The 26,417-nt window shown below is 55.1% G+C and overlaps 4 protein-coding genes across 4 annotated transcripts; all 4 read right to left on the reverse strand.

The window, feature by feature from the left end:
- Window positions 1-145: 145 nt before the first annotated feature.
- LOC309796328 (melanoma-associated antigen 8-like) lies at window positions 146-1,182 on the reverse strand (the record flags this gene model as incomplete). Its single annotated transcript, XM_082609359.1, has 1 exon — window positions 146-1,182. The coding sequence occupies exon 1, from the start codon at window positions 1,097-1,099 to the stop codon at window positions 146-148; it is 954 nt and encodes a 317-aa protein (XP_082465485.1). The 5' UTR covers window positions 1,100-1,182.
- A 6,986-nt stretch (window positions 1,183-8,168) lies between these two features.
- On the reverse strand, window positions 8,169-9,205 carry LOC309796330 (melanoma-associated antigen 8-like; the record flags this gene model as incomplete). The annotated part of the gene is made up of 1 exon (XM_082609363.1): window positions 8,169-9,205. Exon 1 carries the CDS (start codon window positions 9,120-9,122, stop codon window positions 8,169-8,171), a length of 954 nt encoding a protein of 317 aa, XP_082465489.1. The 5' UTR covers window positions 9,123-9,205.
- A 6,970-nt stretch (window positions 9,206-16,175) lies between these two features.
- On the reverse strand, window positions 16,176-17,212 carry LOC309796331 (melanoma-associated antigen 8-like; the record flags this gene model as incomplete). The annotated part of the gene is made up of 1 exon (XM_082609364.1): window positions 16,176-17,212. The coding sequence occupies exon 1, from the start codon at window positions 17,127-17,129 to the stop codon at window positions 16,176-16,178; it is 954 nt and encodes a 317-aa protein (XP_082465490.1). The 5' UTR covers window positions 17,130-17,212.
- A 6,970-nt stretch (window positions 17,213-24,182) lies between these two features.
- LOC309796332 (melanoma-associated antigen 8-like) lies at window positions 24,183-25,219 on the reverse strand (the record flags this gene model as incomplete). Its single annotated transcript, XM_082609365.1, has 1 exon — window positions 24,183-25,219. The coding sequence occupies exon 1, from the start codon at window positions 25,134-25,136 to the stop codon at window positions 24,183-24,185; it is 954 nt and encodes a 317-aa protein (XP_082465491.1). The 5' UTR covers window positions 25,137-25,219.
- Window positions 25,220-26,417: the final 1,198 nt, after the last annotated feature.

Below are 26,417 nucleotides of genomic sequence, written 5' to 3' on the forward strand. Positions count from 1 at the left end.
GTTGCCCCAACTTGCCTGGGCCCTCAATGCTTAGAAGGATGACCACTCCCTCTTCAAACTCAGAGTGAAGGATCAGCCTCCCTTCCTGCCCCACAGGAGAAGCTGCTGGACGTGGGCCTGGAAGGAGCCTGGCTGCTGCTCTGGCTCAGGGTCCCTGTTCCTCGTCGCTCACACCCTCTGCAGACAGGGATGGGAAGGACCTGGGATCCCATTCACTGACCCTGTGCAGACGCTCCAGGACCTGACACTTGCTGGTCTCCGCGTACGCCCGGGGACCCCAGAGGAACTCGTAGCGGGCGGGGTCGCTGTGGGGCACCTGCCGGTACTCCACGTAGCCCTCCTGCACCCACACTTTGGTGAGGAGCTCCCTGGGCTCCCCAAAGATGTAGTGCTCCCTCCCGGCACACACATCTATCTTGCTAAGTGCTCTCCAGACCACCTCCTCAGGGGCAACAGAGTCGGCCTCCAGGAGGATCAGGCCCAGGAGCAGCACCAGGAGGCCGGTCTTGGGCATGCTCGGCCTGTCACTCAGCATCCCATCGTAGGTGAGGCCCAGGGTGGGGACGAGGACATAGGAGTGATTGCTGGGGTCCACTTCCTTCACGTCGAGGCCAAGGATGAGCCGCATGCCCTCGGAGGCTCGCCTGAAGACCACGGGGAAGTGGTCCTGGTAATCTTTGAGGATGGTCAGCATTTCTGCCTTTGTGGTCAACTCCTTGGTGTGATGCTTGAACAGCAGGAACGCCACCAGTTCATCCGCCTTCTGACGTAGAGCATGTTGGAGCACATCTTCCTGGTCATGCCAGGTGCTCGGCCCTTCCTCATCTTGGGGGCTGAGGCCGTCGTCTTCAGATTGGCTCCATGGCGGGGTGGCCATGGCAGTGGGGGAGGGGCTCTGGGGGGGACTGGGTTCTCCAGCATCAGCCACCTCCTCCAAGGTGCCCAGGAACAGGTCAGAGTAAGAAGAGGAGGACGAGGGGGATACGGCCTCCTCCCCCTCAGCCCACAACAGCTGTGCCTCCACCAGGCCCTGGGCCGGGACCGGGGTCTGAAAGTCTGTCTCCGGCTGGCGGAGCTCACTCATCTCGACCAGGGGCATGATGACTGGGGTCGGGCCGCCGACGGGAGTGTGGGCAGGGGTGACAGGTAGGGACCACGGACCTGGGGGAGAGAGGGCGTGTGAGCGGCCTCGGCAGAGAAAGGCACCCTGGGCAGCTCTGACAAAAGTCACTTACAGGTCTCGTCTTCAGGGGTGCCCTCGGGCCTCACAGGGGCGCTCCTCCTGGGCGGCCTGTCCCCTGCCAACCTGAAGAAGGAAGTGAGAGGGCTCCTCAGGGTGCAGCCAGCACGGCCCCAGGTTCTGGGGCTGAACAGGACGGTGGGGTGACTCGGGTGTTGTGGGGTCCCCTCTGTTCTGGGAGGGGGAGCCCCTGGGTACACACTCAGGGCACGCACCTCCCCTTGACTCCTGGCACTGCCTGGGCCTCCTCTGCTCTGTGGCCTGAGGACACGGTCCTCAGACTTGGGCCTTCGCCTCCCGGTTCCTGGAGCCCCTGTAAGAGGGATGGAGGGGGCACCTCTTGTGTAGACTGTGGCACAGCCCTGGGCCCCTCGGTGCTGGTAGGAGGGATGGGCCGGACTCTGTGAGATCCCCCCAGTTCTGAGTTCTGGGGTGGGTGGTCTCCTCGGGGCTGGCTCGTAGTGCTCACCGTTCCCCTTAAGGGCCTGGACTCTCCCCTTTGTGGGCCTGAGGGGAAACTCAGAACAAGACCTCGAGTCTGAACAGAAAGCAGTGAGGGGGCCCCACATGTGGCCGCACCTGTCCAGGGCCTCCCGAGGGTCCTAGGATGGGGACATTCTGGGTCCTCACCTCCTCCTCACATCCTGCCTGGCCTCCCAGCACTGACCACAGGAGCAGGTTTCTGTGGAGGCCCCTGTACCAGGGCTGGGGGTCTGCTCAGTCCGCCCTCGGGGTCCTGGGAGTCCACCCTCTGCGGACCTGAAGCCTCACCCCTCACACCAAACACCTGACCTCCCGAGAACCCTGAGCCAGAAGTCAGGAAACATCTCATCTGCTGACCGTGCTCTGGCGCCTCCAAGGCCCCCGTGGAAGGGCAAAGGATCCCTCCCTGTGTTGGGGTCTAACGTCCTCAATCCTTGCTTCCTCGCGTGCAGGCTGGACTCTGGGCAGGACCTGGGATTGTCCCGTCTGCCAGTGTGAGTCCCTGCTCCTTCGACCAGGGCGCCAGTCTCTCAGAGACCCGGACGTCAGGACGTCAGGACAGGCCTACTGTGCTCATCTCGCCCCGGGGCCTCCCACGGCCACCTGCCAGGGCGGGGATCTGGTGGGTCCTTTTTGTCCTCTCTCAGGGTCCCCTCAGTCCTGCCTAAGGGCTCTAACCTTAGTCCACCAGGGACCTGACATTTTACCCTCTGCCCTCATGAGACCCTGCCCCTTATCCCAGGTCCCCAGCTTCTCTGAGGCCCGGATGTCAGGATGTGCTGCTGTGCTCATCCCACCCTATGGCCTCCCAGGGCCAGCTCTGTTCTGGGGTCCAGGCTGCCCTCAGTCCTCCCTCAGGGCCCTCACCTTGACTCCACGCAGGACCTGGGATTCTCTCCTGTGCCCGCCTGAGACCCCGCCCCTTATACCCCCTCCCCAGCCTCTCTGAGACCCCGCCCCTTTTAACCCCTCACCAGGGTCTCTGAGACCCGGATGTCAGGAAGTGCTGCATGGGGTCATCCCACCCTATCGCCTCCCCAGGGCCCCCTCTCTTCTGGGGTCCAGGGTCCGCTCATTCCTCCCTCAGGTTCCTCACCTCGACTCCCGGCAGGTCCTGGGATTCTTCCCTCCGCCCTCTTTAGGCCTCGCCCCTTACACCAGGTCCCCAGTGTCTCTGAGACCTGGAGGCGGAAGTCAAAACTCCTTGCCAAGTGCTCATTCCGTCCCGGGACTGCCCAGGGCTGATGGCAGGGGCGGGGATCAATGGCGTCCCCTCTGTCCTCCTTCAGAGTCCTCAGCTCGAGCCCTGGCAGGTCCGGGGACGCCCCCTGTGTTCACCCGAGGCCGGACCCTCACACCAAGGCTTTCACTGCCCCGAGACCCCCAGGGGGAATCTATGCACAACACATCAGGCCACCAAGCCCAGGGCTTCTCAGGGCTGAGATGATCCCGCGGGGGTCCCTCAGCGCTCCCTCGGCTCCTCACCTTGACTCTCCGCTGGCGCCCCCTCATGCACAGACATCTGAGTGCCTCTCTCACCTCCGAGCACCCTCAGCACCAGGGGCTCTCAGCTCTCGCACCCCAGACGCAGAGCCCACCCCTCGTGCCCCCGCCCACCCGGGAGCCCGAGCCCCCTTCCTGACACGAGCGTCCTCTCCCCCCACCCCACGCCCCGCCCCGCCCCGGCGGGAGCTCCCCTAACAACTACCGAACCCGCGCCCGGGAGTCCTCCCCATCGACCCCCGCCTCAGCCAGGAGGGGTCTCAGAGAGGCTGGGGAGGGGGGATAAGGGGCGGGGTCTCAGGCGGGCACAGGAGAGAATCCCAGGTCCTGCGTGGAGTCAAGGTGAGGGCCCTGAGGGAGGACTGAGGGCAGATGAGCACCCCCTTCCTCCCGCCACACGCAGCAGCCGTTAGCCCTCCCCTCCCTTGTCAGCCCGTGGGGCGGGGGCCCGCCCATCCCATCCTCCCCACCCCCACAGCCAGTCGTCCTCTCCTCTGGCCCCCAAAGCCGGCCCCACCCGTCCAGCAGGAAGCCCTCTCCTCCGGCCCCCCCACGCTTAGCCATTAGCCCCACCCTCTGCACCCTGACTCGAAAACGCCCCCCACCAGCCACCCCAGCAGCCAGCGGTCCTCCCCTCGGACCCGAACACAGGGGGACCCTTCCCTCAGCCCCCCCTTCAACCCGCTGCCCTCCGCCGACGCTCCCCCGCTCCCAACCGAGCAGCCCGTAGCCCTCCCCCCACCTCCACTCCTTCCCAGGGCCCCCCGGTACCTGCGGAGTCCAGCCCCCGGCAAAGCCCCCGCCTGTCTCCTGACTTGCTCTGACTCTGTGGATGACTCCGGAGTCCCGCTCAGAAGGGGCTGAAGAGCTCGTCTCAGCAGTGCAGCCAGGAACTCTGCAGCCGACGGTCCCAGGCACTCTGTGCGAACGCCACGTGGGTTTCCGGGTGCTCCCGGAAGCTCCAGGAAGATGAGGGAGAAAGTTCTAGACGTCTCTTTACAGAGAAAGTGGTTGGATGACAAGAGCACGTGAGGAGGCGCTTTGCTACGGAAGCAGCAGTAGCCATGCGCACTGAGGGCCTGAGGTCCCAAGGTTTGGCGCCTCAGGAAGCAAAAGACACGCCCATTGGCCTTGCACCAGTAGGAAGGCCTCCCTGCAAGGCTGTGGAGTTGGGGGAGCAAACTTGGCGATGCAGAGCCCATTGTGGCAAATCACTCAATTTGTCTTTACAGGTGGTTTTCTACTGTGATTGATAATGTCATAAACCTATTCTGATTTCTTTTGTCTTTTTTAGTTTTTGAATTTTATTTTATGTAATTTTTTATACAGCAGGTTCTTATTAGTTACCCATTTTGTACATAAAATTGTACATTTGTCAATCCCAATCTCCCAACTCATCACACCACCACCCCCCACGCCCCCACCATTTTCCCACCTTGGTGTCCACATGTCTGTGCTCTACATCTGTGTCTCTGTTTCTGCCCTGCAAACCGGTTCATCTGTACCATTTTTCTAGGTTCCACACATATGCATTAATATACGATATTTGTTTTTCTCTCTCTGACTTCCTTCACTCTGTATGACAGTCTCTAGATCCATCCACGTCTCTACAAACGACCCATTTCGTTCCTTTGTACAGCTGAGTAATAAAGCAATAGTAATAAAGCTCTTCTTTATATGGACTGATTTCTTGTCTAGTTGTATCAACTAGCCACCTTCTCACATGGCACAAGAGGATGAGGCAGCTGTCTGGGGTCTCTTTTATAAGGGAGCTAATCTCATCCATGAGGGCTCCCCCATCATGGGCTAATCACTTCCCAGCGCCCCACCTCCAAATCCCATCCCTTTGGGGGTTAGAATTTCACAGGTGAATGAGGGGGAGAGGATTACAAATATTCAGTCCGTAGCACTGTCAGTCCAACTATTGTTGCTCCTATGTTCCCTTTTTCCTGCTGAGATAATCAAGTTTTTCATTTACATTTTAACTTCTCTACTGCCTTTTCAGGCAATTATCAGTTTTCGCTAAAACTGTACAATTCACCTATGAAATGGAAGAAGAACCCTCACCATGTCTGGGTCTGCAAAGTGCCTACCCTACCCTCTCACTGGAGAGGTGTCCCACGGGTGCTGAGCAGGAATCCGACTCTGGACCCCCACCCTCACCCGCAGCAATCCTTTCCCTCCATTGCCCACTGCGGAGGCCACACTCAGCTGAAACGTTCCGAGAAATTTATTAAAGAGAAACATTGACTGAAACCATTGAACGGAGGGCATGATAACACAGAGAGGAACTTCTAACGGCCACCGGACCCCACGGGTCACCCCCCCCAGGGTCCCCAACAAGGTGCCTCCGCTACACCCCACCCATCGGCCCTCCATCCCCCCACAGTCTCCCTTCCTGAGGGCCCCACATGTGGCCTCTCTCCAGGACGATGTGTGCTGGCAATGCCTGCTCCCCTCAGGGAAGCCCCTCCCCCTATGGCCCACATGCCTGGGGCCTGGCCCTGCCCTATGGTGGGCACAGGACAGTCCCACAGCAGGGCACGCACCACTGAGCCGACGACGTGGTGTCCCGAAGAACAACCCGGTGGCCATTAATTGTACTGGTAATTACTTTCACATTTCCAAGTAAATTCCTATTGCAATGCTGTGTTATCTAGGTTGGCATCACAAACTATGAAGGAATGTTTCCCAGTTGATTTTACAAATACCAAAATTCAGCCTTGTATTGGATCAGTACAAATATATGTGGTCAATACCATTCACAAACGTAGAAACTGAAGCTTATTAAATACTATTATTAATATACAGAAATCAGTTGCATTTGTATACACTAAAAACAAAGTATCAGAAAGAGAAATTAAGGAAACTATCTCATTTACCATTGCATCACAATGATAGAATACCTAGGAATAAACCTACCTAAGGAGGCCAAAGACCTGTACACTGAAAAGTATAACAGTGATGAAAGAAACTGAAGACAACACAAACAGATGGAAAGGTAACACTGCATTCTTGAATTGGAAGCATCAGTAGTGTTAAAATGACCAAACTACTCGAGTCAACCTACAGAACTGCAATCAATGCAATTCCTATGAAAATACTCTTGGCATTTTACACAGAACTTGAACAAATAATTTTAAATTTTCTATGGAAACACAAAAGACCCTGAAGAGCCAAAACAATCTTGAGAAAGAACAACAGAGCTGGAGGAATCATACTCCCTGGTTTCACACTACAGTATAAAGCTACAGTAATCAAAGCAGTACGGGACTGGCACAAAGACAGACAAATAGATCAATGGAACAGGATAGAAAGCAAAGAAATAAACCCACACACCTATGGTCAATTAATCTACGACAAACTAGGCAGGAATACAGTATACACTGGAGAAAAGACAGTCTCTTCAATAAGTGGTGCTGAGAGAACTGAACAGCTACATGTAAAAGAATGAAATTAGACCACTGTCCAACAGCATAAACAAAAATAAATGCAAAATAGGGTAAAGGCCTAAATGTAAGACCGGATACTATAAAACTCCTAGAGGGAAACACAGGCAGAACACTCTTTGACCTAAATCACAGCAATATTTTTTGGGATCTATCTCCTAAGGAAAAGAAGTAAAAGGAAAAATAAACAAATGGGACCTAACTAAACTTAAAAGCTTTTTTGCACAACAAAGGAAACCACTGACAAAACTAAAAGACAACCTATTGAATGGGAGAAAAGATTTGCAGCTGAAGTGACTGACAAAGGATTAATATCCAATATATATAAACAGCTCATACAACTCAACGTCAAGAAAACAAACAACCCAATTACAAACACGGGCAGAAGAACTGAATAGACATTTTTTCAAGGAGAAAATGCAGATGGCCAACAGGCACACGAAATGATCCTCCACATCACTAATCATCAGGCAACTGCAAGTCAAATCCACAAAGAGATATCACCTCACACCTAGTCAGAATGGCTATCATGAAAAAGAACACAAATAACAAATGCAGGTAAGGATGTGGAGAAAAGGGAACCCTTGTACGCTGTTGGGAGAATGTAGATTGGTGCAGCCACTGGGGAAAACAGCATAGAGGTTTCTCAAAAAACTAAAAACAGAACTACCATAGGATCCTGCAATTCCACTCCTGGGTATATATCCCCTCAAAACCCCACTAATTCGAAAAGATCCATGCACCCCAATGCTCATAGAAGCATTATTTACAATTGCAAAGATACGGAAGCTACCTAAGTGTCCATCGACAAATGAATGGATAAAGAACGGGTACTATATATGTACAATGGACTACTACTCAGCCATAAAAATGGAACAAACTTTTGCCTTTTGCAGCAACATGGATGGACTTGGAGGGCAATATGCTAAGTGAAGTAAGTCAGACAGGGAACGGCAAATAATGCACGATATCACTCATATGTGGAATCTAAAACATACAACAAACTAGTGAATATATCAAAAAAGAAGCAGATTCAAAGATACAGAGAACAAACTAGTGCTTATCAGTAGGGATGAGGGAGGGGCACTACAGGGATGGAGGAGTGGGAGGCACAAACTTTGGGGTGTAAGACGGGCTACAAGGATGTACTGTACAACACGGGGAATAGAGCCAATATTTGGTAACAACTGTAAATTGAATGTAACCTTTAAAACTTGTATAAAAAATACAAAGTATTGGCATTTAAAACATCTTCTATGAAAAAGAACAACATTTGAAAAATCACTAAAGGAAACAGATGAATTTCCATGTCATCTTAGAAAACAGGAAAACAAAGATGCTACACCGGGTTGCCCCAACTTGCCTGGGCCCTCACTGCTTAGAAGGATGACCACTCCCTCTTCAAACTCAGAGTGAAGGATCAGCCTCCCTTCCTGCCCCACAGGAGAAGCTGCTGGACGTGGGCCTGGAAGGAGCCTGGCTGCTGCTCTGGCTCAGGGTCCCTGTTCCTCGTCGCTCACACCCTCTGCAGACAGGGATGGGAAGGACCTGGGATCCCATTCACTGACCCTGTGCAGACGCTCCAGGACCTGACACTTGCTGGTCTCCGCGTACGCCCGGGGACCCCAGAGGAACTCGTAGCGGGCGGGGTCGCTGTGGGGCACCTGCCGGTACTCCACGTAGCCCTCCTGCACCCACACTTTGGTGAGGAGCTCCCTGGGCTCCCCAAAGATGTAGTGCTCCCTCCCGGCACACACATCTATCTTGCTAAGTGCTCTCCAGACCACCTCCTCAGGGGCAACAGAGTCGGCCTCCAGGAGGATCAGGCCCAGGAGCAGCACCAGGAGGCCGGTCTTGGGCATGCTCGGCCTGTCACTCAGCATCCCATCGTAGGTGAGGCCCAGGGTGGGGACGAGGACACAGGAGTGATTGCTGGGGTCCACTTCCTTCACGTCGAGGCCAAGGATGAGCCGCATGCCCTCGGAGGCTCGCCTGAAGACCACGGGGAAGTGGTCCTGGTAATCTTTGAGGATGGTCAGCATTTCTGCCTTTGTGGTCAACTCCTTGGTGTGATGCTTGAACAGCAGGAACGCCACCAGTTCATCCGCCTTCTGACGTAGAGCATGTTGGAGCACATCTTCCTGGTCATGCCAGGTGCTCGGCCCTTCCTCATCTTGGGGGCTGAGGCCGTCGTCTTCAGATTGGCTCCATGGCGGGGTGGCCATGGCAGTGGGGGAGGGGCTCTGGGGGGGACTGGGTTCTCCAGCATCAGCCACCTCCTCCAAGGTGCCCAGGAACAGGTCAGAGTAAGAAGAGGAGGACGAGGGGGATACGGCCTCCTCCCCCTCAGCCCACAACAGCTGTGCCTCCACCAGGCCCTGGGCCGGGACCGGGGTCTGAAAGTCTGTCTCCGGCTGGCGGAGCTCACTCATCTCGACCAGGGGCATGATGACTGGGGTCGGGCCGCCGACGGGAGTGTGGGCAGGGGTGACAGGTAGGGACCACGGACCTGGGGGAGAGAGGGCGTGTGAGCGGCCTCGGCAGAGAAAGGCACCCTGGGCAGCTCTGACAAAAGTCACTTACAGGTCTCGTCTTCAGGGGTGCCCTCGGGCCTCACAGGGGCGCTCCTCCTGGGCGGCCTGTCCCCTGCCAACCTGAAGAAGGAAGTGAGAGGGCTCCTCAGGGTGCAGCCAGCACGGCCCCAGGTTCTGGGGCTGAACAGGACGGTGGGGTGACTCGGGTGTTGTGGGGTCCCCTCTGTTCTGGGAGGGGGAGCCCCTGGGTACACACTCAGGGCACGCACCTCCCCTTGACTCCTGGCACTGCCTGGGCCTCCTCTGCTCTGTGGCCTGAGGACACGGTCCTCAGACTTGGGCCTTCGCCTCCCGGTTCCTGGAGCCCCTGTAAGAGGGATGGAGGGGGCACCTCTTGTGTAGACTGTGGCACAGCCCTGGGCCCCTCGGTGCTGGTAGGAGGGATGGGCCGGACTCTGTGAGATCCCCCCAGTTCTGAGTTCTGGGGTGGGTGGTCTCCTCGGGGCTGGCTCGTAGTGCTCACCGTTCCCCTTAAGGGCCTGGACTCTCCCCTTTGTGGGCCTGAGGGGAAACTCAGAACAAGACCTCGAGTCTGAACAGAAAGCAGTGAGGGGGCCCCACATGTGGCCGCACCTGTCCAGGGCCTCCCGAGGGTCCTAGGATGGGGACATTCTGGGTCCTCACCTCCTCCTCACATCCTGCCTGGCCTCCCAGCACTGACCACAGGAGCAGGTTTCTGTGGAGGCCCCTGTACCAGGGCTGGGGGTCTGCTCAGTCCGCCCTCGGGGTCCTGGGAGTCCACCCTCTGCGGACCTGAAGCCTCACCCCTCACACCAAACACCTGACCTCCCGAGAACCCTGAGCCAGAAGTCAGGAAACATCTCATCTGCTGACCGTGCTCTGGCGCCTCCAAGGCCCCCGTGGAAGGGCAAAGGATCCCTCCCTGTGTTGGGGTCTAACGTCCTCAATCCTTGCTTCCTCGCGTGCAGGCTGGACTCTGGGCAGGACCTGGGATTGTCCCGTCTGCCAGTGTGAGTCCCTGCTCCTTCGACCAGGGCGCCAGTCTCTCAGAGACCCGGACGTCAGGACGTCAGGACAGGCCTACTGTGCTCATCTCGCCCCGGGGCCTCCCACGGCCACCTGCCAGGGCGGGGATCTGGTGGGTCCTTTTTGTCCTCTCTCAGGGTCCCCTCAGTCCTGCCTAAGGGCTCTAACCTTAGTCCACCAGGGACCTGACATTTTACCCTCTGCCCTCATGAGACCCTGCCCCTTATCCCAGGTCCCCAGCTTCTCTGAGGCCCGGATGTCAGGATGTGCTGCTGTGCTCATCCCACCCTATGGCCTCCCAGGGCCAGCTCTGTTCTGGGGTCCAGGCTGCCCTCAGTCCTCCCTCAGGGCCCTCACCTTGACTCCACGCAGGACCTGGGATTCTCTCCTGTGCCCGCCTGAGACCCCGCCCCTTATACCCCCTCCCCAGCCTCTCTGAGACCCCGCCCCTTTTAACCCCTCACCAGGGTCTCTGAGACCCGGATGTCAGGAAGTGCTGCATGGGGTCATCCCACCCTATCGCCTCCCCAGGGCCCCCTCTCTTCTGGGGTCCAGGGTCCGCTCATTCCTCCCTCAGGTTCCTCACCTCGACTCCCGGCAGGTCCTGGGATTCTTCCCTCCGCCCTCTTTAGGCCTCGCCCCTTACACCAGGTCCCCAGTGTCTCTGAGACCTGGAGGCGGAAGTCAAAACTCCTTGCCAAGTGCTCATTCCGTCCCGGGACTGCCCAGGGCTGATGGCAGGGGCGGGGATCAATGGCGTCCCCTCTGTCCTCCTTCAGAGTCCTCAGCTCGAGCCCTGGCAGGTCCGGGGACGCCCCCTGTGTTCACCCGAGGCCGGACCCTCACACCAAGGCTTTCACTGCCCCGAGACCCCCAGGGGGAATCTATGCACAACACATCAGGCCACCAAGCCCAGGGCTTCTCAGGGCTGAGATGATCCCGCGGGGGTCCCTCAGCGCTCCCTCGGCTCCTCACCTTGACTCTCCGCTGGCGCCCCCTCATGCACAGACATCTGAGTGCCTCTCTCACCTCCGAGCACCCTCAGCACCAGGGGCTCTCAGCTCTCGCACCCCAGACGCAGAGCCCACCCCTCGTGCCCCCGCCCACCCGGGAGCCCGAGCCCCCTTCCTGACACGAGCGTCCTCTCCCCCCACCCCACGCCCCGCCCCGCCCCGGCGGGAGCTCCCCTAACAACTACCGAACCCGCGCCCGGGAGTCCTCCCCATCGACCCCCGCCTCAGCCAGGAGGGGTCTCAGAGAGGCTGGGGAGGGGGGATAAGGGGCGGGGTCTCAGGCGGGCACAGGAGAGAATCCCAGGTCCTGCGTGGAGTCAAGGTGAGGGCCCTGAGGGAGGACTGAGGGCAGATGAGCACCCCCTTCCTCCCGCCACACGCAGCAGCCGTTAGCCCTCCCCTCCCTTGTCAGCCCGTGGGGCGGGGGCCCGCCCATCCCATCCTCCCCACCCCCACAGCCAGTCGTCCTCTCCTCTGGCCCCCAAAGCCGGCCCCACCCGTCCAGCAGGAAGCCCTCTCCTCCGGCCCCCCCACGCTTAGCCATTAGCCCCACCCTCTGCACCCTGACTCGAAAACGCCCCCCACCAGCCACCCCAGCAGCCAGCGGTCCTCCCCTCGGACCCGAACACAGGGGGACCCTTCCCTCAGCCCCCCCTTCAACCCGCTGCCCTCCGCCGACGCTCCCCCGCTCCCAACCGAGCAGCCCGTAGCCCTCCCCCCACCTCCACTCCTTCCCAGGGCCCCCCGGTACCTGCGGAGTCCAGCCCCCGGCAAAGCCCCCGCCTGTCTCCTGACTTGCTCTGACTCTGTGGATGACTCCGGAGTCCCGCTCAGAAGGGGCTGAAGAGCTCGTCTCAGCAGTGCAGCCAGGAACTCTGCAGCCGACGGTCCCAGGCACTCTGTGCGAACGCCACGTGGGTTTCCGGGTGCTCCCGGAAGCTCCAGGAAGATGAGGGAGAAAGTTCTAGACGTCTCTTTACAGAGAAAGTGGTTGGATGACAAGAGCACGTGAGGAGGCGCTTTGCTACGGAAGCAGCAGTAGCCATGCGCACTGAGGGCCTGAGGTCCCAAGGTTTGGCGCCTCAGGAAGCAAAAGACACGCCCATTGGCCTTGCACCAGTAGGAAGGCCTCCCTGCAAGGCTGTGGAGTTGGGGGAGCAAACTTGGCGATGCAGAGCCCATTGTGGCAAATCACTCAATTTGTCTTTACAGGTGGTTTTCTACTGTGATTGATAATGTCATAAACCTATTCTGATTTCTTTTGTCTTTTTTAGTTTTTGAATTTTATTTTATGTAATTTTTTATACAGCAGGTTCTTATTAGTTACCCATTTTGTACATAAAATTGTACATTTGTCAATCCCAATCTCCCAACTCATCACACCACCACCCCCCACGCCCCCACCATTTTCCCACCTTGGTGTCCACATGTCTGTGCTCTACATCTGTGTCTCTGTTTCTGCCCTGCAAACCGGTTCATCTGTACCATTTTTCTAGGTTCCACACATATGCATTAATATACGATATTTGTTTTTCTCTCTCTGACTTCCTTCACTCTGTATGACAGTCTCTAGATCCATCCACGTCTCTACAAACGACCCATTTCGTTCCTTTGTACAGCTGAGTAATAAAGCAATAGTAATAAAGCTCTTCTTTATATGGACTGATTTCTTGTCTAGTTGTATCAACTAGCCACCTTCTCACATGGCACAAGAGGATGAGGCAGCTGTCTGGGGTCTCTTTTATAAGGGAGCTAATCTCATCCATGAGGGCTCCCCCATCATGGGCTAATCACTTCCCAGCGCCCCACCTCCAAATCCCATCCCTTTGGGGGTTAGAATTTCACAGGTGAATGAGGGGGAGAGGATTACAAATATTCAGTCCAACTATTGTTGCTCCTATGTTCCCTTTTTCCTGCTGAGATAATCAAGTTTTTCATTTACATTTTAACTTCTCTACTGCCTTTTCAGGCAATTATCAGTTTTCGCTAAAACTGTACAATTCACCTATGAAATGGAAGAAGAACCCTCACCATGTCTGGGTCTGCAAAGTGCCTACCCTACCCTCTCACTGGAGAGGTGTCCCACGGGTGCTGAGCAGGAATCCGACTCTGGACCCCCACCCTCACCCGCAGCAATCCTTTCCCTCCATTGCCCACTGCGGAGGCCACACTCAGCTGAAACGTTCCGAGAAATTTATTAAAGAGAAACATTGACTGAAACCATTGAACGGAGGGCATGATAACACAGAGAGGAACTTCTAACGGCCACCGGACCCCACGGGTCACCCCCCCCAGGGTCCCCAACAAGGTGCCTCCGCTACACCCCACCCATCGGCCCTCCATCCCCCCACAGTCTCCCTTCCTGAGGGCCCCACATGTGGCCTCTCTCCAGGACGATGTGTGCTGGCAATGCCTGCTCCCCTCAGGGAAGCCCCTCCCCCTATGGCCCACATGCCTGGGGCCTGGCCCTGCCCTATGGTGGGCACAGGACAGTCCCACAGCAGGGCACGCACCACTGAGCCGACGACGTGGTGTCCCGAAGAACAACCCGGTGGCCATTAATTGTACTGGTAATTACTTTCACATTTCCAAGTAAATTCCTATCGCAATGCTGTGTTATCTAGGTTGGCATCACAAACTATGAAGGAATGTTTCCCAGTTGATTTTACAAATACCAAAATTCAGCCTTGTATTGGATCAGTACAAATATATGTGGTCAATACCATTCACAAACGTAGAAACTGAAGCTTATTAAATACTATTATTAATATACAGAAATCAGTTGCATTTGTATACACTAAAAACAAAGTATCAGAAAGAGAAATTAAGGAAACTATCTCATTTACCATTGCATCACAATGATAGAATACCTAGGAATAAACCTACCTAAGGAGGCCAAAGACCTGTACACTGAAAAGTATAACAGTGATGAAAGAAACTGAAGACAACACAAACAGATGGAAAGGTAACACTGCATTCTTGAATTGGAAGCATCAGTAGTGTTAAAATGACCAAACTACTCGAGTCAACCTACAGAACTGCAATCAATGCAATTCCTATGAAAATACTCTTGGCATTTTACACAGAACTTGAACAAATAATTTTAAATTTTCTATGGAAACACAAAAGACCCTGAAGAGCCAAAACAATCTTGAGAAAGAACAACAGAGCTGGAGGAATCATACTGCCTGGTTTCACACTACAGTATAAAGCTACAGTAATCAAAGCAGTACGGGACTGGCACAAAGACAGACAAATAGATCAATGGAACAGGATAGAAAGCAAAGAAATAAACCCACGCACCTATGGTCAATTAATCTACGACAAACTAGGCAGGAATACAGTATACACTGGAGAAAAGACAGTCTCTTCAATAAGTGGTGCTGAGAGAACTGAACAGCTACATGTAAAAGAATGAAATTAGACCACTGTCCAACAGCATAAACAAAAATAAATGCAAAATAGGGTAAAGGCCTAAATGTAAGACCGGATACTATAAAACTCCTAGAGGGAAACACAGGCAGAACACTCTTTGACCTAAATCACAGCAATATTTTTTGGGATCTATCTCCTAAGGAAAAGAAGTAAAAGGAAAAATAAACAAATGGGACCTAACTAAACTTAAAAGCTTTTTTGCACAACAAAGGAAACCACTGACAAAACTAAAAGACAACCTATTGAATGGGAGAAAAGATTTGCAGCTGAAGTGACTGACAAAGGATTAATATCCAATATATATAAACAGCTCATACAACTCAACGTCAAGAAAACAAACAACCCAATTACAAACACGGGCAGAAGAACTGAATAGACATTTTTTCAAGGAGAAAATGCAGATGGCCAACAGGCACACGAAATGATCCTCCACATCACTAATCATCAGGCAACTGCAAGTCAAATCCACAAAGAGATATCACCTCACACCTAGTCAGAATGGCTATCATGAAAAAGAACACAAATAACAAATGCAGGTAAGGATGTGGAGAAAAGGGAACCCTTGTACGCTGTTGGGAGAATGTAGATTGGTGCAGCCACTGGGGAAAACAGCATAGAGGTTTCTCAAAAAACTAAAAACAGAACTACCATAGGATCCTGCAATTCCACTCCTGGGTATATATCCCCTCAAAACCCCACTAATTCGAAAAGATCCATGCACCCCAATGCTCATAGAAGCATTATTTACAATTGCAAAGATACGGAAGCTACCTAAGTGTCCATCGACAAATGAATGGATAAAGAACGGGTACTATATATGTACAATGGACTACTACTCAGCCATAAAAATGGAACAAACTTTTGCCTTTTGCAGCAACATGGATGGACTTGGAGGGCAATATGCTAAGTGAAGTAAGTCAGACAGGGAACGGCAAATAATGCACGATATCACTCATATGTGGAATCTAAAACATACAACAAACTAGTGAATATATCAAAAAAGAAGCAGATTCAAAGATACAGAGAACAAACTAGTGCTTATCAGTAGGGATGAGGGAGGGGCACTACAGGGATGGAGGAGTGGGAGGCACAAACTTTGGGGTGTAAGACGGGCTACAAGGATGTACTGTACAACACGGGGAATAGAGCCAATATTTGGTAACAACTGTAAATTGAATGTAACCTTTAAAACTTGTATAAAAAATACAAAGTATTGGCATTTAAAACATCTTCTATGAAAAAGAACAACATTTGAAAAATCACTAAAGGAAACAGATGAATTTCCATGTCATCTTAGAAAACAGGAAAACAAAGATGCTACACCGGGTTGCCCCAACTTGCCTGGGCCCTCACTGCTTAGAAGGATGACCACTCCCTCTTCAAACTCAGAGTGAAGGATCAGCCTCCCTTCCTGCCCCACAGGAGAAGCTGCTGGACGTGGGCCTGGAAGGAGCCTGGCTGCTGCTCTGGCTCAGGGTCCCTGTTCCTCGTCGCTCACACCCTCTGCAGACAGGGATGGGAAGGACCTGGGATCCCATTCACTGACCCTGTGCAGACGCTCCAGGACCTGACACTTGCTGGTCTCCGCGTACGCCCGGGGACCCCAGAGGAACTCGTAGCGGGCGGGGTCGCTGTGGGGCACCTGCCGGTACTCCACGTAGCCCTCCTGCACCCACACTTTGGTGAGGAGCTCCCTGGGCTCCCCAAAGATGTAGTGCTCCCTCCCGGCACACACATCTATCTTGCTAAGTGCTCTCCAGACCACCTCCTCAGGGGCAACAGAGTCGGCCTCCAGGAGGATCAGGCCCAGGAGCAGCACCAGGAGGCCGGTCTTGGGCATGCTCGGCCTGTCACTCAGCATCCCATCGTAGGTGAGGCCCAGGGTGGGGACGAGGACATAGGAGTGATTGCTGGGGTCCACTTCCTTCACGTCGAGGCCAAGGATGAGCCGCATGCCCTCGGAGGCTCGCCTGAAGACCACGGGGAAGTGGTCCTGGTAATCTTTGAGGATGGTCAGCATTTCTGCCTTTGTGGTCAACTCCTTGGTGTGATGCTTGAACAGCAGGAACGCCACCAGTTCATCCGCCTTCTGACGTAGAGCATGTTGGAGCACATCTTCCTGGTCATGCCAGGTGCTCGGCCCTTCCTCATCTTGGGGGCTGAGGCCGTCGTCTTCAGATTGGCTCCATGGCGGGGTGGCCATGGCAGTGGGGGAGGGGCTCTGGGGGGGACTGGGTTCTCCAGCATCAGCCACCTCCTCCAAGGTGCCCAGGAACAGGTCAGAGTAAGAAGAGGAGGACGAGGGGGATACGGCCTCCTCCCCCTCAGCCCACAACAGCTGTGCCTCCACCAGGCCCTGGGCCGGGACCGGGGTCTGAAAGTCTGTCTCCGGCTGGCGGAGCTCACTCATCTCGACCAGGGGCATGATGACTGGGGTCGGGCCGCCGACGGGAGTGTGGGCAGGGGTGACAGGTAGGGACCACGGACCTGGGGGAGAGAGGGCGTGTGAGCGGCCTCGGCAGAGAAAGGCACCCTGGGCAGCTCTGACAAAAGTCACTTACAGGTCTCGTCTTCAGGGGTGCCCTCGGGCCTCACAGGGGCGCTCCTCCTGGGCGGCCTGTCCCCTGCCAACCTGAAGAAGGAAGTGAGAGGGCTCCTCAGGGTGCAGCCAGCACGGCCCCAGGTTCTGGGGCTGAACAGGACGGTGGGGTGACTCGGGTGTTGTGGGGTCCCCTCTGTTCTGGGAGGGGGAGCCCCTGGGTACACACTCAGGGCACGCACCTCCCCTTGACTCCTGGCACTGCCTGGGCCTCCTCTGCTCTGTGGCCTGAGGACACGGTCCTCAGACTTGGGCCTTCGCCTCCCGGTTCCTGGAGCCCCTGTAAGAGGGATGGAGGGGGCACCTCTTGTGTAGACTGTGGCACAGCCCTGGGCCCCTCGGTGCTGGTAGGAGGGATGGGCCGGACTCTGTGAGATCCCCCCAGTTCTGAGTTCTGGGGTGGGTGGTCTCCTCGGGGCTGGCTCGTAGTGCTCACCGTTCCCCTTAAGGGCCTGGACTCTCCCCTTTGTGGGCCTGAGGGGAAACTCAGAACAAGACCTCGAGTCTGAACAGAAAGCAGTGAGGGGGCCCCACATGTGGCCGCACCTGTCCAGGGCCTCCCGAGGGTCCTAGGATGGGGACATTCTGGGTCCTCACCTCCTCCTCACATCCTGCCTGGCCTCCCAGCACTGACCACAGGAGCAGGTTTCTGTGGAGGCCCCTGTACCAGGGCTGGGGGTCTGCTCAGTCCGCCCTCGGGGTCCTGGGAGTCCACCCTCTGCGGACCTGAAGCCTCACCCCTCACACCAAACACCTGACCTCCCGAGAACCCTGAGCCAGAAGTCAGGAAACATCTCATCTGCTGACCGTGCTCTGGCGCCTCCAAGGCCCCCGTGGAAGGGCAAAGGATCCCTCCCTGTGTTGGGGTCTAACGTCCTCAATCCTTGCTTCCTCGCGTGCAGGCTGGACTCTGGGCAGGACCTGGGATTGTCCCGTCTGCCAGTGTGAGTCCCTGCTCCTTCGACCAGGGCGCCAGTCTCTCAGAGACCCGGACGTCAGGACGTCAGGACAGGCCTACTGTGCTCATCTCGCCCCGGGGCCTCCCACGGCCACCTGCCAGGGCGGGGATCTGGTGGGTCCTTTTTGTCCTCTCTCAGGGTCCCCTCAGTCCTGCCTAAGGGCTCTAACCTTAGTCCACCAGGGACCTGACATTTTACCCTCTGCCCTCATGAGACCCTGCCCCTTATCCCAGGTCCCCAGCTTCTCTGAGGCCCGGATGTCAGGATGTGCTGCTGTGCTCATCCCACCCTATGGCCTCCCAGGGCCAGCTCTGTTCTGGGGTCCAGGCTGCCCTCAGTCCTCCCTCAGGGCCCTCACCTTGACTCCACGCAGGACCTGGGATTCTCTCCTGTGCCCGCCTGAGACCCCGCCCCTTATACCCCCTCCCCAGCCTCTCTGAGACCCCGCCCCTTTTAACCCCTCACCAGGGTCTCTGAGACCCGGATGTCAGGAAGTGCTGCATGGGGTCATCCCACCCTATCGCCTCCCCAGGGCCCCCTCTCTTCTGGGGTCCAGGGTCCGCTCATTCCTCCCTCAGGTTCCTCACCTCGACTCCCGGCAGGTCCTGGGATTCTTCCCTCCGCCCTCTTTAGGCCTCGCCCCTTACACCAGGTCCCCAGTGTCTCTGAGACCTGGAGGCGGAAGTCAAAACTCCTTGCCAAGTGCTCATTCCGTCCCGGGACTGCCCAGGGCTGATGGCAGGGGCGGGGATCAATGGCGTCCCCTCTGTCCTCCTTCAGAGTCCTCAGCTCGAGCCCTGGCAGGTCCGGGGACGCCCCCTGTGTTCACCCGAGGCCGGACCCTCACACCAAGGCTTTCACTGCCCCGAGACCCCCAGGGGGAATCTATGCACAACACATCAGGCCACCAAGCCCAGGGCTTCTCAGGGCTGAGATGATCCCGCGGGGGTCCCTCAGCGCTCCCTCGGCTCCTCACCTTGACTCTCCGCTGGCGCCCCCTCATGCACAGACATCTGAGTGCCTCTCTCACCTCCGAGCACCCTCAGCACCAGGGGCTCTCAGCTCTCGCACCCCAGACGCAGAGCCCACCCCTCGTGCCCCCGCCCACCCGGGAGCCCGAGCCCCCTTCCTGACACGAGCGTCCTCTCCCCCCACCCCACGCCCCGCCCCGCCCCGGCGGGAGCTCCCCTAACAACTACCGAACCCGCGCCCGGGAGTCCTCCCCATCGACCCCCGCCTCAGCCAGGAGGGGTCTCAGAGAGGCTGGGGAGGGGGGATAAGGGGCGGGGTCTCAGGCGGGCACAGGAGAGAATCCCAGGTCCTGCGTGGAGTCAAGGTGAGGGCCCTGAGGGAGGACTGAGGGCAGATGAGCACCCCCTTCCTCCCGCCACACGCAGCAGCCGTTAGCCCTCCCCTCCCTTGTCAGCCCGTGGGGCGGGGGCCCGCCCATCCCATCCTCCCCACCCCCACAGCCAGTCGTCCTCTCCTCTGGCCCCCAAAGCCGGCCCCACCCGTCCAGCAGGAAGCCCTCTCCTCCGGCCCCCCCACGCTTAGCCATTAGCCCCACCCTCTGCACCCTGACTCGAAAACGCCCCCCACCAGCCACCCCAGCAGCCAGCGGTCCTCCCCTCGGACCCGAACACAGGGGGACCCTTCCCTCAGCCCCCCCTTCAACCCGCTGCCCTCCGCCGACGCTCCCCCGCTCCCAACCGAGCAGCCCGTAGCCCTCCCCCCACCTCCACTCCTTCCCAGGGCCCCCCGGTACCTGCGGAGTCCAGCCCCCGGCAAAGCCCCCGCCTGTCTCCTGACTTGCTCTGACTCTGTGGATGACTCCGGAGTCCCGCTCAGAAGGGGCTGAAGAGCTCGTCTCAGCAGTGCAGCCAGGAACTCTGCAGCCGACGGTCCCAGGCACTCTGTGCGAACGCCACGTGGGTTTCCGGGTGCTCCCGGAAGCTCCAGGAAGATGAGGGAGAAAGTTCTAGACGTCTCTTTACAGAGAAAGTGGTTGGATGACAAGAGCACGTGAGGAGGCGCTTTGCTACGGAAGCAGCAGTAGCCATGCGCACTGAGGGCCTGAGGTCCCAAGGTTTGGCGCCTCAGGAAGCAAAAGACACGCCCATTGGCCTTGCACCAGTAGGAAGGCCTCCCTGCAAGGCTGTGGAGTTGGGGGAGCAAACTTGGCGATGCAGAGCCCATTGTGGCAAATCACTCAATTTGTCTTTACAGGTGGTTTTCTACTGTGATTGATAATGTCATAAACCTATTCTGATTTCTTTTGTCTTTTTTAGTTTTTGAATTTTATTTTATGTAATTTTTTATACAGCAGGTTCTTATTAGTTACCCATTTTGTACATAAAATTGTACATTTGTCAATCCCAATCTCCCAACTCATCACACCACCACCCCCCACGCCCCCACCATTTTCCCACCTTGGTGTCCACATGTCTGTGCTCTACATCTGTGTCTCTGTTTCTGCCCTGCAAACCGGTTCATCTGTACCATTTTTCTAGGTTCCACACATATGCATTAATATACGATATTTGTTTTTCTCTCTCTGACTTCCTTCACTCTGTATGACAGTCTCTAGATCCATCCACGTCTCTACAAACGACCCATTTCGTTCCTTTGTACAGCTGAGTAATAAAGCAATAGTAATAAAGCTCTTCTTTATATGGACTGATTTCTTGTCTAGTTGTATCAACTAGCCACCTTCTCACATGGCACAAGAGGATGAGGCAGCTGTCTGGGGTCTCTTTTATAAGGGAGCTAATCTCATCCATGAGGGCTCCCCCATCATGGGCTAATCACTTCCCAGCGCCCCACCTCCAAATCCCATCCCTTTGGGGGTTAGAATTTCACAGGTGAATGAGGGGGAGAGGATTACAAATATTCAGTCCAACTATTGTTGCTCCTATGTTCCCTTTTTCCTGCTGAGATAATCAAGTTTTTCATTTACATTTTAACTTCTCTACTGCCTTTTCAGGCAATTATCAGTTTTCGCTAAAACTGTACAATTCACCTATGAAATGGAAGAAGAACCCTCACCATGTCTGGGTCTGCAAAGTGCCTACCCTACCCTCTCACTGGAGAGGTGTCCCACGGGTGCTGAGCAGGAATCCGACTCTGGACCCCCACCCTCACCCGCAGCAATCCTTTCCCTCCATTGCCCACTGCGGAGGCCACACTCAGCTGAAACGTTCCGAGAAATTTATTAAAGAGAAACATTGACTGAAACCATTGAACGGAGGGCATGATAACACAGAGAGGAACTTCTAACGGCCACCGGACCCCACGGGTCACCCCCCCCAGGGTCCCCAACAAGGTGCCTCCGCTACACCCCACCCATCGGCCCTCCATCCCCCCACAGTCTCCCTTCCTGAGGGCCCCACATGTGGCCTCTCTCCAGGACGATGTGTGCTGGCAATGCCTGCTCCCCTCAGGGAAGCCCCTCCCCCTATGGCCCACATGCCTGGGGCCTGGCCCTGCCCTATGGTGGGCACAGGACAGTCCCACAGCAGGGCACGCACCACTGAGCCGACGACGTGGTGTCCCGAAGAACAACCCGGTGGCCATTAATTGTACTGGTAATTACTTTCACATTTCCAAGTAAATTCCTATTGCAATGCTGTGTTATCTAGGTTGGCATCACAAACTATGAAGGAATGTTTCCCAGTTGATTTTACAAATACCAAAATTCAGCCTTGTATTGGATCAGTACAAATATATGTGGTCAATACCATTCACAAACGTAGAAACTGAAGCTTATTAAATACTATTATTAATATACAGAAATCAGTTGCATTTGTATACACTAAAAACAAAGTATCAGAAAGAGAAATTAAGGAAACTATCTCATTTACCATTGCATCACAATGATAGAATACCTAGGAATAAACCTACCTAAGGAGGCCAAAGACCTGTACACTGAAAAGTATAACAGTGATGAAAGAAACTGAAGACAACACAAACAGATGGAAAGGTAACACTGCATTCTTGAATTGGAAGCATCAGTAGTGTTAAAATGACCAAACTACTCGAGTCAACCTACAGAACTGCAATCAATGCAATTCCTATGAAAATACTCTTGGCATTTTACACAGAACTTGAACAAATAATTTTAAATTTTCTATGGAAACACAAAAGACCCTGAAGAGCCAAAACAATCTTGAGAAAGAACAACAGAGCTGGAGGAATCATACTCCCTGGTTTCACACTACAGTATAAAGCTACAGTAATCAAAGCAGTACGGGACTGGCACAAAGACAGACAAATAGATCAATGGAACAGGATAGAAAGCAAAGAAATAAACCCACACACCTATGGTCAATTAATCTACGACAAACTAGGCAGGAATACAGTATACACTGGAGAAAAGACAGTCTCTTCAATAAGTGGTGCTGAGAGAACTGAACAGCTACATGTAAAAGAATGAAATTAGACCACTGTCCAACAGCATAAACAAAAATAAATGCAAAATAGGGTAAAGGCCTAAATGTAAGACCGGATACTATAAAACTCCTAGAGGGAAACACAGGCAGAACACTCTTTGACCTAAATCACAGCAATATTTTTTGGGATCTATCTCCTAAGGAAAAGAAGTAAAAGGAAAAATAAACAAATGGGACCTAACTAAACTTAAAAGCTTTTTTGCACAACAAAGGAAACCACTGACAAAACTAAAAGACAACCTATTGAATGGGAGAAAAGATTTGCAGCTGAAGTGACTGACAAAGGATTAATATCCAATATATATAAACAGCTCATACAACTCAACGTCAAGAAAACAAACAACCCAATTACAAACACGGGCAGAAGAACTGAATAGACATTTTTTCAAGGAGAAAATGCAGATGGCCAACAGGCACACGAAATGATCCTCCACATCACTAATCATCAGGCAACTGCAAGTCAAATCCACAAAGAGATATCACCTCACACCTAGTCAGAATGGCTATCATGAAAAAGAACACAAATAACAAATGCAGGTAAGGATGTGGAGAAAAGGGAACCCTTGTACGCTGTTGGGAGAATGTAGATTGGTGCAGCCACTGGGGAAAACAGCATAGAGGTTTCTCAAAAAACTAAAAACAGAACTACCATAGGATCCTGCAATTCCACTCCTGGGTATATATCCCCTCAAAACCCCACTAATTCGAAAAGATCCATGCACCCCAATGCTCATAGAAGCATTATTTACAATTGCAAAGATACGGAAGCTACCTAAGTGTCCATCGACAAATGAATGGATAAAGAACGGGTACTATATATGTACAATGGACTACTACTCAGCCATAAAAATGGAACAAACTTTTGCCTTTTGCAGCAACATGGATGGACTTGGAGGGCAATATGCTAAGTGAAGTAAGTCAGACAGGGAACGGCAAATAATGCACGATATCACTCATATGTGGAATCTAAAACATACAACAAACTAGTGAATATATCAAAAAAGAAGCAGATTCAAAGATACAGAGAACAAACTAGTGCTTATCAGTAGGGATGAGGGAGGGGCACTACAGGGATGGAGGAGTGGGAGGCACAAACTTTGGGGTGTAAGACGGGCTACAAGGATGTACTGTACAACACGGGGAATAGAGCCAATATTTGGTAACAACTGTAAATTGAATGTAACCTTTAAAACTTGTATAAAAAATACAAAGTATTGGCATTTAAAACATCTTCTATGAAAAAGAACAACATTTGAAAAATCACTAAAGGAAACAGATGAATTTCCATGTCATCTTAGAAAACAGGAAAACAAAGATGCTACACCGGGTTGCCCCAACTTGCCTGGGCCCTCAATGCTTAGAAGGATGACCACTCCCTCTTCAAACTCAGAGTGAAGGATCAGCCTCCCTTCCTGCCCCACAGGAGAAGCTGCTGGACGTGGGCCTGGAAGGAGCCTGGCTGCTGCTCTGGCTCAGGGTCCCTGTTCCTCGTCGCTCACACCCTCTGCAGACAGGGATGGGAAGGACCTGGGATCCCATTCACTGACCCTGTGCAGACGCTCCAGGACCTGACACTTGCTGGTCTCCGCGTACGCCCGGGGACCCCAGAGGAACTCGTAGCGGGCGGGGTCGCTGTGGGGCACCTGCCGGTACTCCACGTAGCCCTCCTGCACCCACACTTTGGTGAGGAGCTCCCTGGGCTCCCCAAAGATGTAGTGCTCCCTCCCGGCACACACATCTATCTTGCTAAGTGCTCTCCAGACCACCTCCTCAGGGGCAACAGAGTCGGCCTCCAGGAGGATCAGGCCCAGGAGCAGCACCAGGAGGCCGGTCTTGGGCATGCTCGGCCTGTCACTCAGCATCCCATCGTAGGTGAGGCCCAGGGTGGGGACGAGGACATAGGAGTGATTGCTGGGGTCCACTTCCTTCACGTCGAGGCCAAGGATGAGCCGCATGCCCTCGGAGGCTCGCCTGAAGACCACGGGGAAGTGGTCCTGGTAATCTTTGAGGATGGTCAGCATTTCTGCCTTTGTGGTCAACTCCTTGGTGTGATGCTTGAACAGCAGGAACGCCACCAGTTCATCCGCCTTCTGACGTAGAGCATGTTGGAGCACATCTTCCTGGTCATGCCAGGTGCTCGGCCCTTCCTCATCTTGGGGGCTGAGGCCGTCGTCTTCAGATTGGCTCCATGGCGGGGTGGCCATGGCAGTGGGGGAGGGGCTCTGGGGGGGACTGGGTTCTCCAGCATCAGCCACCTCCTCCAAGGTGCCCAGGAACAGGTCAGAGTAAGAAGAGGAGGACGAGGGGGATACGGCCTCCTCCCCCTCAGCCCACAACAGCTGTGCCTCCACCAGGCCCTGGGCCGGGACCGGGGTCTGAAAGTCTGTCTCCGGCTGGCGGAGCTCACTCATCTCGACCAGGGGCATGATGACTGGGGTCGGGCCGCCGACGGGAGTGTGGGCAGGGGTGACAGGTAGGGACCACGGACCTGGGGGAGAGAGGGCGTGTGAGCGGCCTCGGCAGAGAAAGGCACCCTGGGCAGCTCTGACAAAAGTCACTTACAGGTCTCGTCTTCAGGGGTGCCCTCGGGCCTCACAGGGGCGCTCCTCCTGGGCGGCCTGTCCCCTGCCAACCTGAAGAAGGAAGTGAGAGGGCTCCTCAGGGTGCAGCCAGCACGGCCCCAGGTTCTGGGGCTGAACAGGACGGTGGGGTGACTCGGGTGTTGTGGGGTCCCCTCTGTTCTGGGAGGGGGAGCCCCTGGGTACACACTCAGGGCACGCACCTCCCCTTGACTCCTGGCACTGCCTGGGCCTCCTCTGCTCTGTGGCCTGAGGACACGGTCCTCAGACTTGGGCCTTCGCCTCCCGGTTCCTGGAGCCCCTGTAAGAGGGATGGAGGGGGCACCTCTTGTGTAGACTGTGGCACAGCCCTGGGCCCCTCGGTGCTGGTAGGAGGGATGGGCCGGACTCTGTGAGATCCCCCCAGTTCTGAGTTCTGGGGTGGGTGGTCTCCTCGGGGCTGGCTCGTAGTGCTCACCGTTCCCCTTAAGGGCCTGGACTCTCCCCTTTGTGGGCCTGAGGGGAAACTCAGAACAAGACCTCGAGTCTGAACAGAAAGCAGTGAGGGGGCCCCACATGTGGCCGCACCTGTCCAGGGCCTCCCGAGGGTCCTAGGATGGGGACATTCTGGGTCCTCACCTCCTCCTCACATCCTGCCTGGCCTCCCAGCACTGACCACAGGAGCAGGTTTCTGTGGAGGCCCCTGTACCAGGGCTGGGGGTCTGCTCAGTCCGCCCTCGGGGTCCTGGGAGTCCACCCTCTGCGGACCTGAAGCCTCACCCCTCACACCAAACACCTGACCTCCCGAGAACCCTGAGCCAGAAGTCAGGAAACATCTCATCTGCTGACCGTGCTCTGGCGCCTCCAAGGCCCCCGTGGAAGGGCAAAGGATCCCTCCCTGTGTTGGGGTCTAACGTCCTCAATCCTTGCTTCCTCGCGTGCAGGCTGGACTCTGGGCAGGACCTGGGATTGTCCCATCTGCCAGTGTGAGTCCCTGCTCCTTCGACCAGGGCGCCAGTCTCTCAGAGACCCGGACGTCAGGACGTCAGGACAGGCCTACTGTGCTCATCTCGCCCCGGGGCCTCCCACGGCCACCTGCCAGGGCGGGGATCTGGTGGGTCCTTTTTGTCCTCTCTCAGGGTCCCCTCA

The sequence above is a fragment of the Mesoplodon mirus genome (assembly GCF_964341445.2).
Source record: "Mesoplodon mirus genome assembly, chromosome: X".
Classification (NCBI taxonomy): domain Eukaryota; kingdom Metazoa; phylum Chordata; class Mammalia; order Artiodactyla; family Ziphiidae; genus Mesoplodon; species Mesoplodon mirus.